The 16,185-nt window shown below is 40.4% G+C and overlaps 1 protein-coding gene across 12 annotated transcripts in view; it reads right to left on the bottom strand.

Moving 5' to 3' along the window:
* Positions 1 to 16,185, bottom strand: part of BBX (BBX high mobility group box domain containing) — a 188,961-nt gene that overhangs the window by 19,660 nt on the left and 153,116 nt on the right. For all 12 annotated transcript variants that reach the window (XM_075908083.2, XM_089772998.1, XM_075908117.2 and 9 more), the window contains 4 exons: positions 14,974 to 15,054; positions 12,003 to 12,936; positions 10,828 to 10,966; positions 3,469 to 3,617 (listed from right to left, as the gene is read on the bottom strand). In XM_075908083.2, coding sequence (XP_075764198.2) covers positions 3,469 to 3,617; positions 10,828 to 10,966; positions 12,003 to 12,936; positions 14,974 to 15,054 — 1,303 coding nt within the window. The remainder of the gene's footprint in view (positions 1 to 3,468; positions 3,618 to 10,827; positions 10,967 to 12,002; positions 12,937 to 14,973; positions 15,055 to 16,185) is intronic.

Raw genomic sequence — 16,185 nt, 5'->3', positions numbered from 1 at the left:
GACCAGAGCAGCCCCTGTCCGTGGTAGGCTGAAGCAGCCTCCTTCCCGTGGTAGATAGGGAGCTACTCCAGACCCCACTGGTTAATCGGGATCAGTCATCATCACCCATTAAGAATGATGCTTTACTGGTTAACCTTTCACATCCCTAGTCTCTCTCGGTCAAAGTGGAGACTTCCTGGCCAGGGAAAGTTACACAGCTGCTGTTTGTGCTATGTTTGTTCTATGGAAAGAGAGAGAGAGAGACAGTCTCCAGGGAGGTCAACCCAACTCCATCCACCAGCACTAACTTCACCAGAAGCTTAAGGTTGAAAAGCAAACCTTAAAAGCTTGCATGTCTTGAAATGATTTTGCCCAAGAAAAACTCCTGAGGCTACAATGATTTACATGTCATTTTTGTCATGCTGTCTTGGGTTTAAAGTAAACCCTTTCCCTGCATATATTTCTCAGCCATTAACATAACATAATTCCCCCTTCTTCTTGTGTTTTCAGTGTTGCAGCAGTTGGGAACCGCCTGTAGTTTACTTCTCAGTCTGTCCATTAGGCTCCCTGATTTCAGAAAGAATATGCCCCACTCTGGGATTAGTGAGAATCTGGCTAAGAGCAGCTGCAGAGTAAAATAGCAAGCAAGAAAATGAACAGACGGTGTATGACTAAGTGTAGCAGCATTGTTCAAAATTTCACGGGCGGAGTTAAAAAAAATCCTCTTCCTCTGAAAAAAATATCTATCAGAAGGATGGATCAAATGGCTAGCGCACTGTGTATTCCAACAAAGGAGGCATATGTACTCATCCCATTAAGTCTCAGGCCTTGTTTTACTAGTCTTGAAGGATTCCTGTGGCAAAGCTCCCATCTTAGACATCTGTGAGGCAGGTATTAATTTTGCTCAGTTTTAACTAAGCTACATTACTGTCCCGTTTAATTGCAACTTGACTCAGCCCTGCTTTGGGGAGGGCTACATATGGTGAACTGATTGACCAGAAGGAAGCAGTGAAGAGGACAGGAGGAGTCCCACCTGGCAATCTTGTTGAAGGGAGAAGGGTATAACATACTAATATGTATTACCAAGGGAAAAGTGACCCAACTGTTCACATTTTCCCCCTCTTCCCATAATATGTGCTCCATGTCTTCCCCACAGGTGTTAACATGTTCTTACAATCCCAGTGGAAAAAATGTACTTTCAAACTAATTCCCCAAGATGCTACACATACTCCTATAACTCCCTCCCTTACATCCGTCAATGGTCAATACCATATTACAAAACATGCTCCTGTAACAGTCAGTAGTGACTATCCTTGCAGGTGAGCCCGTATGCTCAGAAGATCTGATCCTCTTCCTTTACAAAAACTGCTATCCACCTTGGACTACTCATCTGCCTAAGATACATTTCTTGGCACCAAAGCAATCACTGCCTAGTAGAGCTCATTGAAATTAGGAATTTCCATTCCTTGGGAACATGCCACATTTCAGGGTTTTGTATCTGACCTGAATGACATGGTCAAAGTTTGAAATGTTCCATGAAATGACATTTCTGAAATTTTTCTTGTGTTGGACCAAAATGTTCTAAGTTGGATTGAGACTTTTTAATACATATCTTTTAATTGTATATTATTTTGGAAACAATATATCTATACATTCATTCCTATGTAGAGACACCAACACACTTCCCTTCAAGCCCCCACTCCCCCAACAAAATTATATCAAAATCAACATGTTCTTGGCCTTTGATCTGGATAACTTGACATTTTTTAATGGAATAAATGCTCTGATGGGAAAATTTTGACCCGCTCAACTTCTTGGACTCTCAGTGCCAGCTCACAGAGGAGCTGTGCTGACTTACACCAGCCTTGAGGATCTCACCCAGTAGCTGCAAGAAAACAAAGAACTGGTGGCAGTGGTTTGGCCAGACACAAGGTATGTCTACACTTTGAGCTCAGGGTGTGATAACCAGCTGAAAGGGACACATTCAACAAAAATAAAGCTCGCTATAGTGCATACCCATTTGAGAACCTAGGCACCTACTTGGAGTAACTAGATCCTCCTCCTATGCTCTATTTTTAGCACATTATTTCGACGGCTGCTTGCACAATTATGTCTCTGCAAGCTGTGAATTACATCATCAGCAGGAAGTATAAATGTACCCATTGGATAGGCAAGTGCTACATAATCTTACCCAGAGGGCTATGCTAGCAGTACTCATATTTGACCCTTACACACCTGTAGTTGTATTCCTGACCTTCTCTTGAGACAAGAGACTGGAAAAATTCAAGGCTTTCTAATTGTAACGTGCAAAAATGGAAATGAGAATTAAACCAACTTATTACCAAAACCAAGGGCAGAACTCAACTGACTAGCGAATAGATCCCTTCTGAAATAATATATGGAGATATACCTATCTCATAGAACTGAAAGGGACTTTGAAAAGTCATCGAGTCCAGGCCCCTGCCCTCATGGCAGGACCAAATACTATCCCTGACAGACTTGGCCCAGATCCCTAAATGGCCCCCTCAAGGATTAAACTCACAACCCTGGGTTTAGCAAACCGATGCTCAAACCACTGAGCTATCCCTCCCTGCATATGAAATGATTGGTACAGCACCAAACAGTGTGTGCTGTTGCTAGATGTCTGGGAACTTCTGATTACCACCACAGATTAGTAGCTGGCTCAACACATGCATAATAAACCATTAGATTACTGCACTGTAGAACTGGTTCATTCGTTCTGGTCAGACTTGTAGTTTTGTCAGACACATTCTAGAAATTGCAATTAGCAATAATCAGGCATCAGGAAATATTATGGACAAGGGCTAATGTTGCCAGAACTTGCTTAGCCTGTCTCTAATTACATAAATACAAAATCAATACTGTCTTGGGCAAGCTGCATAAACAACATCACAAACAGTTCTGTCCCATGGTTGCTCATGATTCAAACAAACAGCACTAAATTATGTATGTCTGAACAGAGTACTTAGAGCTGCAAATGTAGTCAGTGACATCGACACAGCAAGGTGTCATTTTATCAGGGTATTCAGCATCTGATTGCTTCCGCTCTTCAGAAAGAGATACTGATAATCATTCCTCCTTTCCTGAGGCATTTATATTTACACACTGTATTCATGCCATAGGCTTAAAGAATTAGACCACACTACCCAACTGCCACAGAACATGACAGAACTGCACATTTCTACTCATGAGAGACAGTACTGGCATTAAGAGGGTTCAGAAGGAAGGCATAACTACAGAAATGTTTTATTTCCAGAGTAACAACATGCTAAAGCAGTTAGAAGAAAAAAAATTAAAATAAAATTTGTGGAAGTCTTGGTGATAGCTAATTTTGCCACAATGAAGAAAGGAGCATTGATTCCCCATTCCTCATATGGAGGCAAGCATGCTGAGGTAAGAATTTAACAACGCTTGAACTCAGCACAGCAGCCATTGTAGATTACGTATGTACCGCAGAAAGCACCTTACCTTTGCTGGATTTTGGTTGCTCAGCTGGACAGCTTCCAACCTTCTTCTTTTTCCTTGGAACAGATACGCTTTTCCGGTCAAACGTAATGGGACTGTACTGAGGGAGGCTGTTGAATTTTTTTTCAAATTCTTCTTCCAACTTTGCTAAACTAAAAGGAGAGATGGAGAAGAAAAATTCACATGGGTCACGGATACATTTTAAAATCAGGTTACCAGTATTGGTACTTTGATATCTGAATTCATCACAGTGAGGTCTTTTCATATTTCATATGAACCCTTGGGGGGAGGCATTCAAGCCTAATTTCTGCACATCAAGATGCATCTGTCAACATGAGGGTGATGTAATGATAAAAAAAGACAAAGAAACAGTGAAAAAGGATGGCACCAATATCAATGGGTAAATAATGTTAGATTTAGGGATGTAAAATCCCATGCAAATTGTTAACTGGTTAAACTGTATGTTAAACTGGTTAATCACCTGCCACGCCAGAGGCAGAGGGTGCTGGCGCAGCCCCCCAACCACAGCACAGTGAGCCTGGGTAGGCTGAAGCAGCCCCCCGCCAATGGCATGCAGCAGATAAGGGCTGGGCCAGCTGCACTGTGACACGGGTCTGCTTTGACTCAGCTGGGTTGGAGTGTCCCTCGAAGCAAAGAGGACCTTGGTCAGGCTGGAACAGTCCTGCTCCCCACCCATGGCAGGCCACAAGAGGGAGGCTGTTTTAGCTGGGTCAGGTGCCAATTATCCAGTGACGCCTATAAGCATGCTGGTAAGGCAATGCTTACTGGCTAACCAGGTAAATGTTTATATTGCTAATTAGATTAGGATCAAAAAGGTTTTCTGAAAAAGTTAACTTGTTTGTTTTAAAAATATATTCTTTTTATTTATAAAGGGTGCCTTTATATTAAAGCTCTACTTGGTCTCACAAATACACACATACACAAATCAAGACGATGAGAAAAACAATTGACAAAAGCTAAGCAACCAAGCTACCTAACCTATACAGCTCTTCAATAGTGCTTCTGGGACAAACTAAGAGCATCAGGCTTTGGATGCATTTGGACCTGACTGGCTGCTGCATTGATATGGTGTCATATTATTTTATTACACAGAATGAACTGTTTAATACTTTAGTTGCTTGTAAATGTATTTGTTGGTAGTCCAACCAAAGCTCCTGCACATGTTATCTGAGCTTGTACAGTTTCTGTTTTTAATAAATCAGTAAATTAAAAAAAACAAACCATGATTTCCACCAGGGGAAACGCATCCAATGCAGCTACTCCATCTTCTCAAGAAACCAAACATCCCACACCAACTCAATGACCCAGCTGGCTCTGCAGTGTGCTCTAAAGGTCAACGTAACTGGGGTGGCCAACTCAACAGCACACAAGCCACTGATGGACAGGTAATAGTAGATGACTCCATGCGGCGGTGGTGGTATTTTTTTTGTATTGATGTTCCTTTAATACATTTATATAGCAAAGCAGCCACACCGAAGAGCTGCTGTAAAGGAATTTTTTTTAAAAGCAAATTGCAAAGCCCAGGAGAGAGAACTGGCCATTGCGTAAGTAAAACCAGTGTTGTCATTGGAAGGATGAGTTTTCCTAGCTGTCCCTAATTGTCTTTGCTAAAAAAGACCAGCAGACAATGAGAACAAACATGACCGTTTGGAGAAACGGCCTCTAAGCACTGTGCAGTGCCTAGAAGAAAGGCAAAAGTGTAAGTTTTCCAATTTTCTTTGAAACAGCTCTTGAAGGAAGCATCATTACAGGCACTGAAAGGTGCAAACTGGAGTTGATTTACTAATTCCTTTTGCATTTTTTTAAATGTATCTCATCTTTCTCTGACGTTCAATCAGATCCATGCAGAAGAGTGATGGTTTCAGTTACATTGCAGTATGAAACACAGATCTGGTTCACAGCAAGTGTTTTGTCTGTAGAAGCAACAGGTGGTATTGCTATCATGTGTACCTCGACATCCATGAAGTAAGTAGAGCTCTGTTGTGGTAATGGCTGACATATGCTCTCCCATTTGGCTGTCCTATTTCTATCCCCAACTCCCACTGCACCTGCCTGTGGTCTCTCATTTAAGTAGAAAGCCTAACTTTTGACAGCTGAAGAGCCACCATCACAGACAACTGATCGCATGTATGACATGGGAGAAGCAGTGATGCTGCCATTAGGAAGCCAGTGATTTTAATTATTTAAAAAGCAGTTACAGTGTCATAAATGTACAGAGGACTTTACAAACATACAGACAGACATCAGCTGGCCTGAGACGTTTGCAATCTAAGACCCCAATTCTGTAATGACATTCAAATAGGCAGACCTCTGCCCTTGTACAGTGGCTGAGTCTACCCGGGCAGAGCTCATGATAGGTCACAGGCAAGAGAAATAGGACATGTAACACTAGGGAATGCATGCAAAATTGACAGCGGAAGAGGTGGCAGGGAAGCTACCTGGGAACAGTAGATGTTAATGAGGATGAATTTGAAGGCGGCAGAAGATACTTGGCAGACAAGGAAAGGGAGAATGTTCCCATGGTAACGGGCAAGTAGTATAAGAGAAGGTACAAATCTGAGTCTGAGAGAAGAAGGGAGCTGTAAGGTGAGAGGAACAATGTGAGTTTGTGGAGGAGGAAGTAAAATCAGAGTGGTAGGTGGGAATAAGATTATGCAAAACCCTGAATAGAGACGTTTGTTTTTTATAAATAGGTCTGGTCTACATCTAAAAATTAGATGTGACAAAGAAACTCATCTTTTCAAACTGACTTTCAGCTTTAATGTAATGAAAAAAATGAATAGCTGGTTAACTTTTTGATGAAACAATGTGTAGTATGAGATCTTTACAAAATCTCTGTATCACTCACAAGTACATTATGTACTGAGAAAAACAAAAGAGCAGCCTAGTGTGTTCCAGAAACTTAGGTGGGGTTATTACAAGGTGGGTGCATAACTGGCTGGATAACCATTCTCAGAGAGTAGTTATTAATGGTTCTCAATCATGCTGGAAGAGCATAACAAGTAGGGTTCCACAGGGGTCTGTTTTGGGACCAGTTCTGTTCAATATGTTCATCAACGATTTAGATGTTGGGATATAGAGTAAGTACGCATACTGAGTTTGCAAATGCTACTATGCTGGGAGGGGTTGCAAGTGCTTTGGAGGATACGGTCATCATTCAAAATGATCTGGACAAACTGGAGAAATGGTCTGAGGTACATAGGATGAAGTTTAATAAGGACAAATGCAAAGTACTCCACTTAGGAAGGAACAGTCAGTTTCACATATACAGAATGGGAAGTGACTGTCTAGGGAGGAGTACTGCTGAAAGGGATTTAGGGGTTATAGTGGACCACAAGCTAAATATGAGTCAACAGTATGACACTGGAAAAAAAAAAATTCTGGGATGCATTAACAGGAGTGTTGTGAGCAAGACATGAGACGTCATAAGAACGGCCATACTGGGTCAGACCAAAGGTCCATCCAGCCCAGTACCCTGTATGCCTACAGTGGCTAATGCCAGGTGCTCCTGAGGGAGTGAATCAAACAGGTAATGATCAAGTGATCTCCCTCCTGCCATCCAATCTCCACCCTCTGACAAATAGAGGCTAGGGACACCATTCCTTACCCATACTGGCTAATAGCCATTTATGGACTTAACCTCCATGAATGTATCTAGCTCTTTTTTAAATCCTGTTATAGTCCTAGCCGTCACAACCTCCTCAGGCAAGGAGTTCCACAGATTGACTATGCGCTGTGTGAAGAAGAACTTCCTTTTAATTGTTTTAAACCTGCTGCCCATTAGTTTCATTTGGTGGCCCCTAGTTCTTATATTATAGGAACAAGTAAATAACTTTTCCTGATTCACTTTCTCCACACCACTCATGATTTTATATACCTCTATCATATCCCCCCTTAGTCTCCTCTTTTCCAAGCTGAAAAGTCCCAGTCTCTTTAATCTCTCCTCATAGGGGACCGTTCCAAACCCCTAATCATTTTAGTTGCTCTTCTCTGAACCTTTTCTAATGCCAGTATATCTTTTTTGAGATGAGGACACCGCATCTGTACGCAGTATTCCAGATGTGGGTGTACCATGAATTTATATAAGGGCAATAAGATATTCTCCATCTTATTCTCGATCCCTTTTTTAATGATTCCTAACATCCTGTTTGCTTTTTTGACTGCCCCTGCACACTGCATGGACGTCTTCAGAGAACTATCCACGATGACTCCAAGATCTCTTTCCAGTTGTCGCTAAATTGCCCCTCCCCCCCATCATATTATATGTATAGTTGGGGTTATTTTTTCCAATGTGCATTACTTTATATTTATCCACATTAAATTTCATTTGCCATTTTGTTGCCCAGTCACTTAGTTTCGTGAGATCTTTTTGAAGTTCTTCAGACTGCTTTGGTCTTAACTACCTCAAGCAGTTTAGCATCGTCTGCAAACTTTGCCACCTCATTGTTTACCCCTTTCTCCAGATCATTTATGAATATATTGAATAGGATTGGTTCTAGGTCTGACCCTTGGGGAACACCACTAGTTACCCCTCTCCATTCTGAAAATTTACCATTTATTCCTACCCTTTGTTTCCTGTCTTTTAACCAGTTCTCAGTCCATGAAAGGATCTTCCCTCTTATCCCATGACAACTTAATTTACATCAGAGCCTTTGGTGAGGGACCTTGTCAAAGGTTTTCTGGAAATCTAAGTACACTATATCTACTAGATCCCCCTTGTCCACATGTTTGTTGACCTCTTCAAAGAACTCTCATAGATTAGTAAGACATGATTTCCCTTTACAGAAACCATGTTGATTTTTGCCCAACAAATTATGTTCTTCTATGTCTGACAATTTTGTTCTTTACTATTGTTTCAACTAATTTGCCCGGTACTGACATTAGATTTACCGGACTGTAATTGCTGGGATTGCCTCTAGAGCCCTTTTTAAATATTGGTGTTACATTAGCTATCTTCCAGTCATTGGGTACAGAAGCTGATTTAAAGGCTAGATTACAAACCATAGTTGTTAGTTCCACAATTTCACATTTGAGTTCTTTCAGAACTCTTGGGTGAATGCCATCCGGTTCCGGTGACTTGTTACTGTTAAGTTTATCAATTAATTCCAAAACCTCCTCTAATGACACTTCAATCTGTGACAAGTCCTCAGATTTGTCACCTACAAAGGACAGGTCAGGTTTGGGAATCTCCCTAACATCCTCAGTTGTGAAGACTGAAGCAAAGAATTCATTTAGTTTCTTCGCAATGACTATCGCCTTTAAGTGCTCCTTTTGTATCTCGATCGTCCAGGGGCCCCACTAGTTGTTTAGCAGGCTTCCTGCTTCTGATGTACCTAAAAAACATTTTATTACCTTTCGAGTTTTTGGCTAGCTGTTCTTCAGACTCCTTTTTGGCTTTTCTTATTACATTTTTACACTTAATTTGGCAGTGTTCATGCTCCTTTCTATTTACCTCACTAGGATTTGACTTCCACTTTCTAAGTCATTCTTCTATTGTGCTCTGATTAGGTCTCAATTGGAGTATTGGGTCCAGTTCTGGGCACCACATTTCAAGGAAGATGTGGAGATATTGGAGAAGGTCCAGAGAAGATGAACAAAAAAGATTAAAGGTCTAAAACATGACCTATGAGGGAAGGCCAAAGGAATTGGGCTCACTTAGTTTGGAAAAGAGAAGACTGAGAGGAGACATGATAGCAATTTTCAGGTATCTAAAAGTGTGTCAAAGGGAGGAGGGGGGGAAATTGTTCTCCTTGGTCTCTGATAATAGGACAAGAAGCAATGGGCTTCAACTGCCATAAGTTAGGTTTACTTTGGACATTAGGAAAAACTTCCTAACTGTCAGGATGGTTAACACTGGAATAAATTGCCTAGGGAGGTTGTGGAATCTCCATCACTGGAGATATTTCAAAGCAGGTTAGACAGGTATCTATCAGGGATGATCTAGATGGTGCTTGGTCCTGCTGTGAGGGCAGGGGGCTGGACTTTATGATCTCTTGAGGTCCCTCCCAGTTCTAGTGTTCTATTCTACTGAAGTAGCACCACAAGCTCTACTATCTATAATGTAGCCATACCCATAGTTTCTGAAATTTTGGTACGCATGTGAGGTCCATGTATTATAAAAGTATCTTTTACTAGAATTGGTTGAATAATGTTAATGAATGACACTGCTGAGTCAGGAAACAAGTTATCTTCATGTACAAATCTTCACTAACTCACAAGTTGTACAGATGGTAGAACAATATTTGTCAAATAAATTATTCACAATTCTTAACTGGCAAACCCTGAATAAATTATTTACATCTATATTTTTATAGAGTAGTTGATGAGCTGTGGAATTCCTCAGCTGACCTAAAGCTTTAATGTAACTAAATAAATGAATGGCTGGTTAACTTTATGATGAAACAATGCGTACTATGAGATCTTTACAAAAACTCGGTATCACTCACGAGTACATTATGTACTGAAAAAAAACAAAAATGCAGCATTCTTTTGCCTAGTGTATTCCAGAAAACAACACTTTAAGATTTTCAATATTAATATCCTTTCTATAAAATATGTTATAACTAAACTTCAGTTAATATCAGGTTATGAAAAATGTGACTATAAGCGTATTCAAAAGCTTGAATAGGTGACTATAAACCTATTCAAAACTTATTAAAGCTTTAAGCCTTAAATATGGAAAGAGTCTATTCTCTTTTACCTATTCTCTTTTATCTAATTTATTCCCGTTGAATTCAGATAATTAGAAATATCCAAGGATTTTCAAAGTATGCATGGCTAAGTAGATTTTTCATCACTATCACTGCAGTTAAATATATCTGTTAGTACTATGAGAATTGCTATTCATACTCCCGTGAGCCACTTCTGTGTAGATCTGCATTACATTTTAAAAAACAATTAATAATTATTTGTCTACTGATTTATTGCATTGCTTTAATCCACTTATCTCCTATTTAAGAATTTGCCTCCCTGATGGAAAAATCCTTTATTTACTCTATTCACTTCACGCATAAAAAGGAAAACAGCAACTCTTAGCTGGTGCAATAATGGAATTAATAAATAATTAATGAAAAATCAAAGTCCGTTTTAACAATGTCGATCTATGTGTTTTGCCTAAGGCTAAACCAAATCAGAGTCAAGACCTGGATTCAGGAAGGTGTGGTTCCCAGTTTTGTGCCCTACATATTATTCTACTTTTCAATGGAATGTTCACAAAGGTTTTTTTTGTTTGCTTGTTTTTTTTCCACTACAACAACCAAATCCATTCCCTTATAGAGTAAAACAGAATGGAAACAAATCCTGATTGTACAAAAATCTGTTCAATGGATTACAACAACTCACCCCAGAACATATTCTTCCTTTGGCTTAGGTTTTTTCAGCTTTTTGCTCCCACTCATCCCACTTTGGGAAAAGGCCCAGTTTTCTTCATTCCAACATCCTTCATGGTCTGAGGAGTTGCCTTTTCCTGAGCTTCGTTTGCCTAGGAAGAGGAAAAAGATTCTGACTTTTATTATGGAATCTGTGTCACGGGGCACTGAGCTGACAAGGACACTGAATACCAAGCACTCAACAGTGCAATTTCTGATGCTCTGCTGACCGACTCTTCACATGCTTCTAAAATGGGTTCCATGTCAACTTAGGTTTCCCAAGGGATAACAAGATTACCTTCTAACAACTGGATCTGTCCACATTTACTACCTTAAAAGTCCCCACACTTTTGGAACCTTCTGCTAAGCTGCAGGACTCCCACAGTGAGGATCTGCAGAGGTGTAACCAAGGAGAAAAGGCTTCACAGATTTAATCTACAGCAACCTCAAGGGGTTCTCTCTTCATTTTAGCTGTTCAGATGATGATCTTTGGTTTGCTGCTCAGAGAAATGCTTTTTAAATGCATCCCACTGAAAGAGGACCTCTCATATTTGGAACCCAAATTCACCTTTCCATTCAAATTCAATGTTCTTTCAAGAATTATCACCATCCAATTTTCACAATGGAGATGCTAAATTAGAAAATGGATGACACGTGCTGATCTCCCTATTTCTATTCAGAACAAATGCCACGCTGCTTCTAGATCCCTCCGCAATTGTTCTGCTTATGTGCCTTATCTGAGGACCCGACTGTGCCTCAGAAAGAAGTGCAAGACACATCTTTCTCTTCAAGGATTCAGATCTATGCCAAGAGACCAAAAACATTTTTTTCCATATAGGAAATGAATGCTTCGGTGTAGTTGTTTAGGGTTACACAAAAATGCAAGACCTGCACAAACCAGCAGATTGGCCATATATTTTTTAAAGCAAAATGTGCTGGAAAGACTATTTTCTGAAATGAGATATGCAGTAAAGGGGGAGAGAAATGTATCTACTAATTGAGCCAAATAAATCTCTAGTTGCGTTATAAGTCTGCAACTGGATTCATGGCAGACTACGAGAGAGAGATGCTGTTCAAACACAATCTAATTAAGACCCTTGGATGTATTTTTCTCTTTCCTTTTAAGCAAATATGGCAAATATCACCTACCTCTGTCCACGTTGGCACGCAGGGACGTGAGCATGCCCTCAGACACCAGAGTCTTATAAAGAGCGCCTTTGCAAGATCGCTCAGATTTCCTGGAGCCACAGGTTTCAGTCTTTTTATTACAGTCACTGTCTGCTGTTTTGACCTGGCCAGGTAAACTCTGGGGTATGACATCCTCTGTCGGGGTCAATGGTTCTGCTTTTATGTTGTCCGATACCTCACAAGGCGGTACCTCCGTATTGGCGGTAATACTAAGAAAGTCGGGAGGCTTTGATTCTTTGGTGGTCTCTGAGGATTTCTCCTTTGATATTCTCTTCTCTTTTGATTTCACTTTTTTCTTTGGTGACTTTGTGTCCAGCATACTTCCCTTCATGTTTGAGGCAGGGCGGGCCTTCTTCCGGGGGATTTCGACAAGTCTCTCGGCCCCCCAGTCGCCCTTTGCAACTGCTTCGATAGTATAAATGACGCTTTCAATGTCGGACTCAGAGGACTGCCTCTTTTTACAAGCTTTCTTGGGGGTGGATTTTTCATTCGTGTGCCGGTCCAGCTTATTTTTTTTCTTTTTCTTTTTTATCTTGTCTGGTTTGCTCGGCCCCAGGGTATTCAAGTCAGCAAGTGAAAGCTCTGGAGAATGGCATGTGTGCTCTTTTGTATTGGGACTATTATTTATCTCTAAAGAACTGCTGTCTGCTGCCAGATCAGTCAAGTGGCTGCATTTTGTAACTTTCTCCAGCTCTTCAGTGTTTGTCTTTTCATCATATTGATTTTTCACTGTCTCAGATTCTTCCACTTTTACTTCTTGTGAGTCTTTCACTTTCTCCTTCTCCAATTCTTCCACTTTCACTTCCTCTGAATCGCCTACTTTCACATCCACTGATGTTTCCACTTTCATTTTCCCTGGTTCCTTCACTTTTACCGCCTCTGATGCAAGGCACATCTAAGAAGTTTAAAACAACCAACCAATCACCACCAATTAAATGACCTTATCATTCAATTTATTTTGTTTTACAGAAATACTAGAAAGGGGCAATTATCTAAGGCCCTGGTTAGGATTCCCCCCCGCCCCCATTCAAGACAGTATGCTGTATAACCTCTAGGTCTCAGGGAAAGACACCTGAACCTAGCTGTAGATGACCTTGACATTGAAAATACACAAGCAGTACCCTAAACACAGTAAACAAGGCAATATGCAAACTATTCTACCCCCTCCTTATAACTCTGGTTCCTACTTTCAAAGGCCAGTGAATGAAGGATTTAATTAATAATTGATACTATGATTTTTTCTTTATTCAATTTACAAAACAAAACAAAAGTTTTAACATAATACAGAAAAATTCCCCCCCAATCACAACCCTCTTTAATACAGAAATGTGAAGTGTTACTGCTTTGGAGCCAACCCTCCTATTAATACCAGTAATGGAGAATGAATCCCTCTATCCAACCAAAGAACAGCTACCTTAAAGGCTTCCTTCAGGAAAATGTCCAAAACTTTAGAAAAACACCAACCAAAACACAGCGACCATCAGGTCCTTCAAAAGAGGCCACCAAAAGAACTGCATGAAGGTAGTTCTGACCTACTGACCTGGGCTGGATTTTAGCCAATGGGCTAGACGTCTCCTTCCCTAGTACTAATTTGAAAATTCTCTGAGCCCTTCTGTCACTACAAAACTGAAGATTTTCTTTTTCCTCAGATAATCTGCTATTCTACCTGCTTTACAGTTCAATAGGTCTTTTTAGTTAAATCGGTAAAAGTAGAGATCCTTTGCGTGATATTTTTCTTTAACACAAATAACAATAAAAATAATTCTCTCACAAGTTCAGATTGGCTATAAGGAACATACCATCTAAAGAAATCCCTGTAATAATCTCTCAGGGCACGTCTACATAGCAGGGCTAAAGCTGAAATAGACTACGCAACTTGAGCTACACCAATTGCGTAGCTCAAGTCAAAATAGCTTATATCGGCTTTTGACGGTACCTACACAGCAAGAAGTCCAAGAAAGAGCACTCTTACTCCGATTTCCCTTACTCCTTGTACAATAAGGGTTACAGGAGTCAGAGTAAGAAGTCCTCCAGCTCAACATTATGTCAAAATAACTGCTCGTAGCATAGACACGGACCAGGTTATTTCAGTATAATATCAATTATTCTGAAATAAAGATGCTGTGTAGACATACCCTCATAGCCTGTTTAATTAAAATAAACTGAAATTTTCAAATCCCCTAAGAAGCTTGGAAAACCTCAGATCTTAAAAATATCCTGTTCATGTCACAGGAACTCCATTTTTAACCTTCTTCTCTGCTCTACACCTTTTCTTCCTAAGCCTGTAATGTAATCAGCAGAGAAGAATTTGGACTGCTTTAGCTGTGTGGCTATGAAAGGGACTTTGGGAGTTGTAAGCTATAAATTAACTCATGGCATGTGGTCTTATGATTTGTAAGGTTTAGAGAAAAGAGAACTTTTAATGTTTCCACAAGGGGACCATTCACAGTAACTACCCCCGGAAGGACAGTCTGATGCCAGTTGCATAGTATCACAACACAGATCCTCTAGAAGTCAGACATCCATGCATGTATTCATCACTTTAAAATAACAATCTGCATGGGAGCGGAGTGGAAATAAATGGAAGCGACTGAATCCTTCTAAAACATATTTGCAATGACAATGCCCTGATCTAAATAAAACCCCAGAAGTGTTCATTTAAAATAATTTGAATACAAATCAGATAAGCCCTTTGCCATCAGAGGTTCTGACTTTTTAACTGTTAATTCAGTAGCATAAGAGCCTGTGCTTTAATGGTTAGTCTAGGGAAATCTTGACTCCTGGCACCTAAGTGATAATTAGTATTGTTGTTTATAGAAGCATAAATTATGACTGTGCCACTGTTCTGACTGCCAGACTCAGGCAATCAGCATTATTAACTTCTCCTCCCCACTGCACCAGTGGTAATTAATCACCAGTATTTTAATATTACCTCTGCCAACTGAAACAACGCTGACGTCCCACACTGCTTTGTTAAATCGGGAGGGTCTGAATGGGATGTACTTGAGGAAATCTTAAGGAAAAACAAAGAAAGAAAAAAACATTACTTCACTGATACATCATTCCTATATGTTGAATGTACATTTTTTTATGAAGATGACTTTTTCTTCCAACAATACATTCATGAAAGTTCACATTATGAGAAAAAATTGCATTCATGGTATCTCCATATTCCTGACTGTTGGGTTCTCCTCCTTATAAATAACAATTTAGTGCCCTCATAGACAATGCCACAATGCCACTGGAATAGCAATAAGGATTATTTTCTACTTCTGGATTCTCTATTAATCAGGGCATCATTTAGGAGAAGGCTGACAGGAAGGCCAAGTTCACCTGCTTGTGTACATTACTGTAAGTCTATTGGCTCTGGTTTATGCTAGTAAGAATCTAACAAGCAGTTTCTGAGGCCAGGTCTATATTAGAACCAGAAGGTCAGCTTAGGGTATGCAACTCCAGCTACAAAAACAACTTAGCTGGAGTCAAGATACCTTAAGCTGATCTTGGCGTTGTCTTCACTTGGGAGGTCGATGCAAACACTTCGGCTGGCTTCCCTTACTCCTTGCGACTCCGAGGAGTACCAGCGCCGACTGGGGCACCCTTAGCATTTGATTTAGCGAGTCCTCAGTAGATCCACTAAATCAAATGCCAGAAGATCAATCTCTAGTGAGGAAAGTAGAGACAGGACCTAAACGTACTTTTCACCTTATATTAGCTTAGTGCTCGTTTCAGTACTTCAAGGAGTGTGAGGAAGAAGTGTTGAGGAAGACTCTAAACACTTTCTCAAATGTACTTTAGCACCAATCCAAGCATCTCAAAGTTAGACCTCAACATTCCTGCAAAGTAGCTATTTTTATATCCCCAAAACTCTGAGACCACCAATTAGGCTCTACACCAGCCATGCAATGGGGGATGCACAGCTATTTCCAGGCAGTGAGGAGCAAAACTTGGGAGAGTTGAGAGGACCACTCTCTTTGGTCCTTCCCTGTAACCCCACTAGAGCTATAATAGTTACTTTATGGGAACTGCCCCCCAAATCATTACCATAGAAGGAAGAGACAAAGATCAAAAATATCCTACTGGTGTTCAGTGTCCTTGAGGAGGCTGCATCCTTGCACACAATCTCCTCATCACTCAGAATTAATCT

This window comes from Pelodiscus sinensis, chromosome 1, assembly GCF_052426305.1.
Source record: "Pelodiscus sinensis isolate ZL-2025 chromosome 1, ASM5242630v1, whole genome shotgun sequence".
NCBI classification, from domain to species: domain Eukaryota; kingdom Metazoa; phylum Chordata; order Testudines; family Trionychidae; genus Pelodiscus; species Pelodiscus sinensis.
This window is presented reverse-complemented; position numbering and strand designations above follow the sequence as displayed.